The sequence below is a fragment of the Panthera uncia genome (assembly GCF_023721935.1).
Source record: "Panthera uncia isolate 11264 chromosome E2 unlocalized genomic scaffold, Puncia_PCG_1.0 HiC_scaffold_20, whole genome shotgun sequence".
Taxonomy (NCBI): Eukaryota; Metazoa; Chordata; class Mammalia; order Carnivora; family Felidae; genus Panthera; species Panthera uncia.
The window spans coordinates 24,591,046-24,599,958 of record NW_026057589.1 but is presented as its reverse complement, the minus strand read 5'-3'; the positions used below and the strand labels follow the sequence as shown (position 1 = coordinate 24,599,958).

The 8,913-nt window shown below is 63.5% G+C and overlaps 1 protein-coding gene across 1 annotated transcript in view; it reads right to left on the bottom strand.

Moving 5' to 3' along the window:
• ZFPM1 (zinc finger protein, FOG family member 1) overlaps positions 1-8,913 on the bottom strand; it is a 68,947-nt gene that overhangs the window by 9,813 nt on the left and 50,221 nt on the right. Inside the window, 1 exon segment of the mRNA XM_049622395.1 lies at positions 5,078-5,211. Coding sequence (XP_049478352.1) covers positions 5,078-5,211 — 134 coding nt within the window.

Below are 8,913 nucleotides of genomic sequence, written 5' to 3'. Positions count from 1 at the left end.
GGGTGGGGGGGGGGGGGGGGGGGGGGGGGGGGGGGGGGGGACTAGCGGCCAGGTGGGGCTGCCCCTGCGGCAGGTGACCGGCAGTGTCCCAGCTGCCCTGACCTGGACAGCGGCTTGCAGCAAGGCGGGGCCGGGCCTCCTGAGTCTCTAATGAATATTAATGAGCCGAGGATGGCGAAAAAAATTAATCTGCCTGATCCTCCGATTGGCGCTGTGGTAACGATATGAAATCTAATTATTCGTCCCAATATTTCTAACCCTCAAACTGAGACTGACAGCCTCCCGGTAGGTTTAATGCTTATCGCTCGCAGGAGCAGCGTGCTCCCGGCATGATAAAAACACGCACGGCTTTGCTGACGCTGCAGAACCCTCGCTCTCCGTGTACTTGCCGGAACAGAGGCGGCCGTGCCCCGGTCCCACTGGGGCCGAGCGCCTGCGTGCTGCCGGCCGCCCCGCACGACAGGGCACCACTGCCCTGCACCGACTCCCAAGACGGTCTGGGGCTGCCCCACCTGGCCCTGTGCTCCTCCGCACTTACATGGGGACGGCTGGGGACAAGACCTTCCCTGGCCTCCCGGGGCTGCAGGGCCGGCCCCCACCCTGCCCCGCCGGCGCCCCGTGGAGGGGCGGACACAGCACCCGGCTGCCCAGTTACTGGTTTTCCTCCTCCCGTTTTCCCCTCCAACTCCGAGCAGCCTTGGAACAGAAGCCCCTTTCTCTGGTGCCCGAAGGCGCTGGCCTGAGGGGGGCCCTCTTCCTGACCGACCCTGCCCTGCCCTGCCCATGGGCAGTGAAATGGGGTGTAAGCCCGGAGGGACGGCCTGGCCCTTCTGCCAAAACCATCGGCCGGTGCTCCCGGCTGCCTTCCCTGCACAGACGCCCCCAGGCTCGGTGCCCTGTGTCCAGCTCACCCTGGACAGGCCGTGTCCGGGTTCAGGAAGACGCCCCTCCACCCACCCTGCCTGCAGCCCCTTGGGGTCCTGCCTGTCCCTCCCTCCCGGGTCCAGGACGGCCCCACCCAGCCCTGAGATAACGGGCAGCCTCTTGAAGTTCTCTGGGTGCATCTGGGACCACTCCTTGTCTCCCCCAACAAAGAGGTCAGCGTCTGGATTCTGTGCCTGCCGATAACCATCAGAAACTCTATCTCTGCCGCATCCGCTGAGGCTGTTCCCAAACCTCGCCGCGCATCTCAGGCAGCACCGTCAGGGGGAGGTGGGGGCCGTGCTCTGGCATGGGGAGGGGGCGGCCCAGCCCAGGGAGCCGGACCGCTCTGCACAAGGTCAGCGGGTTGGCCAGTCCCCCCGGTCACTGTAGGGCAGGTCAATGGGAGGTCAGGGCTGGGGCGGGCCTGGGCTGGGCTCTGACTCAGGCCCCCACCCACCTCCTTCCTTCAGCTCATCCTGACAAGTCCTGTCTCCATCCTGCTTACCCTCCCAGAGGCAACCGCCTTTCTGTCCTTGCCTCCCCCATACCCTGCGAAGAGCCCATTTCACAGATGAGGACTGAGGCCCGCAGAGCTGAATGATGCCCAAGGCCATGGGAAGCGGCTGTGTGCGCACAGGGCTGACCCAGGGTCTGCATGATCTCTGGTTCCATCCACCCATCCGTCCACCCATCCATTCTGAACATTTTTTTGGTATCTGACTGCAAATTTTAGCACTGGCTGGGCTTCTAAGCCCTGGGATGTGGCAGCCACAGCTGGATCAGGGAGGGACCTGCCCAAGATCACACGGCAAACTAGTGCAGGAACCACTCTTGACCCGACTCCTGCCGAGCTCTGTGCACTCACTCTGTGTACTTCCTGGGGTCCCATCCCCAAAGTCTTGTGAGTGTGGAAACTGCCAGGGGAGCCACCCTGGTCCCCCCTCCCACCTGCCAGTAGCCCTGGGCCTAAGAAAACCAGCCGGGAAGGGTCGTCGCACCCCACTGGTGCCCCTCTCCCTCCTTCCTCTCCAAACAGCGGAGACAAACGGCCTGGCGGCTGATAGGACGATATGGGGCGGGAGGTGCGTGGGGGAGAGAACTGGGGCCCATCAGCTGAGCTCGATAAGGGGCCCGCTGAAATGTTAGCAAAAATATTTAGACAATAACTGGAGTATCGGAAAGGCGCGCGTATCTTTAAGAAATCAATCATCACGGACGGTGTGTCTGGACACTCGGCGCCAAGGCGCAGATAGCGCCTGCTGGGGAGATAAGGGTTAATCAAGGATTTAATTCTGCAGGAGATAAAGCCCCAGCGAAAAGCAGACGAGGCTCCTTCCTCCCGCAGCTCCTCAGCAAGAGCCTCAAAGGCCACTGGCTCCCCTGGCGTTGGTCCCTCGCTCCCCTCGGACATTATCTCTCCGCCTGGAGAGAGTCTCCAGCCTCGTGCCAAGTCTCCCCAGGCCGACCTGCGCCCTGGGCCCAAGGAGGACAAAACCCTCCGAGAGGAGGAGGCTGCGGGAGGGAGGGGAGGGCCAGGCGGGGACGTGGCTGGGACCTGTCCCTACGGAGCCTGCAGGGGTCTGGGGTTGGGCAGACGTGGGGTGCAGTGCTCCCTCTGCTATCGGATCCCGGTCATTTTAGCGTCATTCAACCTATCGGAGCCTCAGTTTCCTCATCTGTAAAATGGGGAGCTGCCTCGTATGCTGTGGGGGAGGAAGACCAGGGTCTGTGCATGAGGATGGGCACACCTCAATGTGTGTGTGTGGGTGGGGGTGGGGGGGTCTGGAGCATACACGTCCATCCTGGAAGGGACTGACTGTCCCCAGAGGAGGGACCAGAGGACAGAGGAGCAGGCCACACTCAGCCACACCCCTTTATCTTGTCATAGCTTATGAGAACTCAGAGCCCAGGATGGGGGGGCTCCCAGCCCACCTACTCCTCCTTCCAACTTAACTGCTCCTCCGTAGCCTGTGCTCTGAAAAGTCAACTTCTGCTTGTATGCCTCCAGTGATCGGGAGCTCACTGCCTCAAGAGACTGCTCTGAACACCGTAGCTTCTGTCCACTTAGTGGAACCCCAGCCAGGCGCCTTTTACGGAGCCAACATCGACCTCGGAGCTTCCGCTGCATTCTCCCTGCTTGAGCCCTGGGACAAGAGGGTCATCCGTCCCGCGGGGCGGCTGTCCATACTGCCCGCCAAGCAAGCCATGCCCTGTGCTGGGCGCCACGTGCACATCGTCTCGTGGAATCTGCACGGCTGCCCCGGGAGCTTCACGGACAAGCCGCGGCTCTGCCCGCCCACCCACCCTCTCCTCTGCGGGGGGTCGGAGGGTCTGCAGGCTCAGGCCTCCAGGACCCTTCAGGGCCTCCCTGTGTCCCCACCGAGGTCCCAAAGGCTGAGGAAACAGAAGCTCAAAGAGGACAGGAGCCTGCCCGGGAGCGAAGTAGCTATGAGGAAGGAGACCTTGGGATGTGGACCCTACGCCATGGGGATGGTCTGGCCACGCAGCCGGGAGCCCTTGGTCCTGGGCCAGCATCCGTTTCTCTGAGCACGGCTGCTGGGCTGTGCCGGGCGGTGTGGGTGGCCCAGGGGGCCTCAGCTTGGGGGAGCTGCTCCAACCTCCTGAGGCCAGGCCCCAGCTCAAGAGCCTGACTCGGGGGTGGGGTGGGGGCCGTGGACGGTGGTCTGAGGGTCTGCAGCTGGAAGCTCTGCCTGCGGCCCCCCGCCTGCCCGGCGGACACGCTGCAGGCCGAGTTCCCGGGGCCCGGGTTTCTGTGGCTGAGAAACAGGGGCTCTGACTCCCAGGCTGGAGCCGGACAGGGTAGTCAGGGCGGCGTTTGACCTCGCGGTATGGGGGTCCCCTCCCAGCCGTGCCGCTGCCTGCGGACAACACGGAGGCCAGCCAGAGGCCCACACTCGGGGCCTGGGGACCAGGAGGCCCAGCACCGCGGGGCACCTGGCAGCCAGGGTGTGCCTGGATCAGATCACACCCGAATGCGGCTTCGGGAACCAGAAAGGGCAATGGCCGCACGTTGGGTTCCTTGAGCCTGGGCTTGAGGGGACCGACCCAGGGCGCCTCCAGGCCTTTTAGACGAGTGGCAATAGGGCTCGGAGGTGTTTCTTGAGCAGTGGCACGGCCGGGCCCCTCCTGGTTCCCGTCACACCCATGCTGCCCATTCTGCTGCCCCCAACATACTTAATCGGCCCGCACATCCGTGCCCTTTCCTAACCAAAACGTATATATATATATTTCTTAAGTAGGCTCCACACCCAATTCAGGCCCGGACTCACGACCCTGAGAATAAGACCTGAGCTGAGAACGGGGCGCCTGGGTGGTTCAGTCTGTTAAGCATCTGGCTCTCGATTGTGGCTCAGAGCACCATATCACGGTTTGTGAGTTCGAGCCCCGCGTCGGGCTCTGCGCTGTCGGCGTGGGGCCTGCTTGGGATTCTTTCTCTCTCCCTCTCTCTGCCCCTCCCCTGCTCACTCTCTCTGTCTCCCAAAATAAATAAATACACTTGAAAAAAAAAAAATAGACCTGAGCTGAGATCAAGAGTCGGATGGACGCTTAACTGACCACGCCACCCAGCGCCCCTGAAATGTATTTAAAGGGAACCTTTGTGTCCCTGCAGGAAGACGCAGGCGACAAGACCCAGGGGGGCCACCTGGTTACAGACGGAGGTCAGAAAGCGCAGGGAGGCAAGGACACCGGGGCACCAGAGGCACCCTCGGCTGTCGTGGGGAGGACCCAGGGGAAAACGTGCATCGCGGCCTCTGCCGCAGGGGTCCCCCGGCTGCGACAGAAGCGGCTCACGTGCCCCGCCCACAAAGGCCAGGCCCGGATCCCCACTCGGTTCCTTGTTGCCTCCCCAAGTTCAAACACCAGCTTCTCCCTCTGTTTTGCCAACCTCTACTCATCCATCAAGGGCCCACGCGAAGAACCCCTCCTCCAGGAAGTCTCCCCTGCGCTCCTTCCCGCCTTCCTGGTCCCAGTGTCTCAGGTCCCCATCTCCGACGCACCGCACACAGAGTGGCAGGTGTTCCCGGGCTGGAATGTAGCCTGGACTCAGCTCCCGGGGCAGAAGGGGTCTGTGCCCCGGGCCGGACTCTGCCCTGCAGCTGGTGGCTGGGCTGCTGGGGCCGGGGCTCCTTACCGGTTGCACCTGCCCAGGGGACGAGGCTTTGCTCTGGATGTTCCCGCGGAAGGGGCCCCAGGACAGCCCCTCGGCCAGGCTGCGTCGAGCCCGCACGCACCTCTGCCCGTCCCGTAGCACCGGCTCCAGCTCGTCTGTGGGGAGAAACATGGGGGCTGTGAGGCGGGCGCAGTGGAGGGGACCACCCGGCCCCGCCACCCAGCCAGGTGCAGTCCCGCTCTGCAGCCCCCCAGTCCCCACGAGGAGCGGCTATGGCGGTGGGGCGGTGGGTGGGGGGGAGGGAGGAGGGGCTGCAGGGCAGAGGAGGGAGGCGGCCCTGGGGCCGGGGGCCTGAGCCTCCCGGGGGGCCGGCCAGCCTCTGCAGCAGGCCCTTGCCTGGGAGACAGCTAGGGGCAGGACGGGGTTCCTGAGCCGCACCGGAGCAGGGGACCAGGGCTGCTCCGTTAGGACACATGTCTCACGCAGCCCAGGGCACTGCCGGCCATTTTTCCCGGGCCGGGGACACGATCCCTGCTGCTTCCGCCGGAGACAGTTCAGAGCAGAGGACGTGACGTCCACGAGGCTTGCCCCCGTCCCTCCGTACGGTCTTCCCAGCCCCGCCCCCATTGGATTGAGCCCCCCCAGATCCACAGAGCAAGCCTGTGCGGGCAGCTGTGGAAATGCGGGGCCTCGATTTCCACACCTCTGAGACGGGGACCCCAATACTTCCTTCTTCCTGGGGCTGCGCGAGGCTTGGCCGTGTGAGTCTACCGACACCCTTAGCACAGGGTCCACAGCAGGGAAACCAAGTCAAAGCACCGAGCTCTCCCCCCAAAGGCTCAGCAAAGCCAGAATCTGCACCTGAGTGGCCCTGATGTTGGCTCTGCTCACTCCTGGCAGATCAGCAGGGACAGGGACTGGCGGGGACCCTCAAATGCTGCTGCCCCCGCGCCCCAACTTCAAACACCGGTTTCTTCCTCTGCCAACTTCTACTCATTCGTCAAGGGGCCACCTGCTTTCTGGAAAGGCCTGGGCGCTGAGTCTTGCCACCTCTCTGCATGGTCTCCCTGAGCTGAGGGTGTGGACGCTCGGGGGCTGATGCCACCCATGCCACAGGGCTGGGGGTGCAAACGCTCCGAGCTCCCGTGGCCCCGGCGGTGGCTCCCGCGGCACTTGGTGCACGGCCCCCCGCCGGATTCTGTTACATTTATACAGACAGATGGGCCTCTGTTGTGAGCCCCTGAGACCGTCATTCTCACTCAGGCAGGACTGCGATTTGGCCCGGCCTCGCTGCACGGGCCACATGACTTTCCGTAGCGGCCGAATGTCGGCCCCCAGAAGATACATCCACCAGGAACCTGTGCACGTGCCCTTATTTGGAAAAAGGGTCTGTGCAGATGTGATCAAGTCAGGAGCTCAAGATGAGACCATCCTGGATTATCTGATGGGACCCTAAATCCAATGACAAATGTCCTTATAAATGACACACAAGAGACAGGGAAGAGGGCCCCATGAGGACAGGCAAGGACCAGAGTGATGGGTCGGGAGGAAGCTGCACTGGGGCCCCGGGAACTGTGAGGGGCAGGAAGGACCCTCCCCTGGAGCCTCCGGAGGGAGCGTGGCCCAGGCACACCTTGGCTGGGGGCTTCTGGCCCCAGTGCTGGGAGAGAGCAGATGTCTGATGTTTTAAGGCCCCAAGGTTGTACACAATTGTCAGGGCCGCCCTGGGAGACCCACGCCTGGCACGTTACCTGCCTGCCCAGGGCCTCGGTGTCCTCCCAGGACAAGGGGCCGGGGGTGGGCGTGCCCTCGGAGTGCCGTCCCTTCCCAGATCCCACACACTCTGCTCGGGAAGGCCGGGCTGCCTTGTGCCTCGGATGCCGTCCGGGCTGCCTGGGCCCACAGAGGCTTCACGTGGCCTGGCCCACTTCCTGGAGCCCCGATCAGGCAGGCTGTGGCCTTAATGGGCCCGATTATCAGATAACTGCCAGCCTAATGGCAGAGATAACGTGTAAATACGCCGGGAGGCCCGGCTAAAACGTTCTAAGTGGGTTCTTGTCTTCCCCGGGGCAGATAACATGGCAGGGGACCAGGATGAGGCCGAGGAGGCCAGCACCCCTTTACCAGCCCCCCAGAGAGGGGGGCAGAGGCTGGCACTGTCACTTTGCAGCTCGCCCACGAGGGGCCGTGTCCCTTGCAGACCCGCCCAGGACACCTGGGTCCCAGCCCAGGGCTCTGCCCACAGCCCACCCCCTCCCTGGCCCCGCGGGGCCCGTCCTCAGGGGCAGGGGTGTGTCTGGCCAGCACAAAGTCACCCACCCCTGCTCAAACGCTCCTACGAAGTCTGTTGTCTCCTAACATCCCCCACACGGACAAGGATGCTGGGGCCCCAAGAGGCCACATGGCTGGCAGGAGGATGCCCCTGTATCCTGGGCATACTGGATCTCCGGTCCCCCCTGCTGGCCAGCCCTCAGGGGACGGCATGTGTGAGGGAGGGATGGGGAGTACAAGGCCGCCTAAAGGTGAGCTCGCCGGGCACTCACTTTTCCATCTACTCTTCCGTCAAGCCGTCCGATGGGTCAGAGCCCACGAGGCATGAGCCTGTGCCCCGCACCCCTGCTCCCCTACCCGTGGCAGCGGGTCAAGGGGGAATCGTCCAGAATCCCGACGCGGCCTGCCCGTATCCAGACGGCCAGAAACCGCTGGTCGGCCTGCACGTGGGCTCTGAACCTCCATGCCTCTCTGGACCTCCCTTCTGCCGGGACCACAGACAAGACAGGGATGCCCCTGTCAGTGTCTAGAACATCTGAAACATCCTGGCCTTGTGCGGCACCGAGCTCCCCCCTCCCCCCGACGACGCCTTCCACCCGAGGCTGACGGCCCCCCTTCCCGTGGGAGGAAGAACTCGGGAACCAGCACGTGGGTGGCCGGCCTGGGGGTCCCCGAGGGCAGAGGAAGCGTGGGGGCGACCTGGCTTCCCGGGCTGTCCCTGGCTGGGCACACCTGCACAGTCCCGAGGTTTCTCCCTCGGGGCCCCGAGCCCTGGCGGCGATGGAGGAAAGGAGCAGAGCCAGGGTGCCTCCGCACCCCGCCCACCGGGCACCCACAGGCCAACAGCCATGCTCCCTAATCGGAGCCTCAGGGCCGGCAGGCCGAGCCTCCCAGATAACAGCGTGGCTGGCGTTTCCCACGGCAGCCGGTCCATCTTTGGGTATCATGCACCGCCAGAGGGTGGGCTGGCTCCCGATAAAGGGTGCCATTCTGCATGCCTGAGGGCAGAACCCACCACTCAGGGCTTGCTGGGGGCTGGTCAAGGCCTGGGAGAGGTGAGGCGGCCAGGGAATGGGGAAACCTGGGCTGGGGATAGGGCAACGGTCACCATAAAAACCCACCTCCCTGGTTCGGGGAGGCTGGTTCTGAGGGGCCGAGCATTTGCAGGGTGATGAGGAAGTGCACAACCTGTGCAACTGTACACGGTGGCCCTGGTGACGTTCAACATCCATGTGCTCAGATAACTTATTTCCAGCAAACGGTTCCTGTCCAACCCCTTGCGTAGCTGAGAGAGGGCCAAGCGGTATCAGAGCCCAGTTAGCATCCGCCAGAGACCCTCTCTGAGCAGAAGTAAACCTGCATCAGAAAACATCGGGGGGAGGGGCGCCTGGGTGGCTCAGTCGGTTGTGTGGCCGACTTCGGCTCGGGTCATGATCTCGCAGTCTGTGAGTTCGAGCCCTGTGTCGGGCTCTGTGCTGACAGCTCAGAGCCTGGAGCCTGTTTCAGATTCTGCGTCTCCCTTTCTCTGACCCTCCCCCATTCATGCTCTGTCTCTCTCTGTCTCAAAAATAAATAAACGTTAAAAA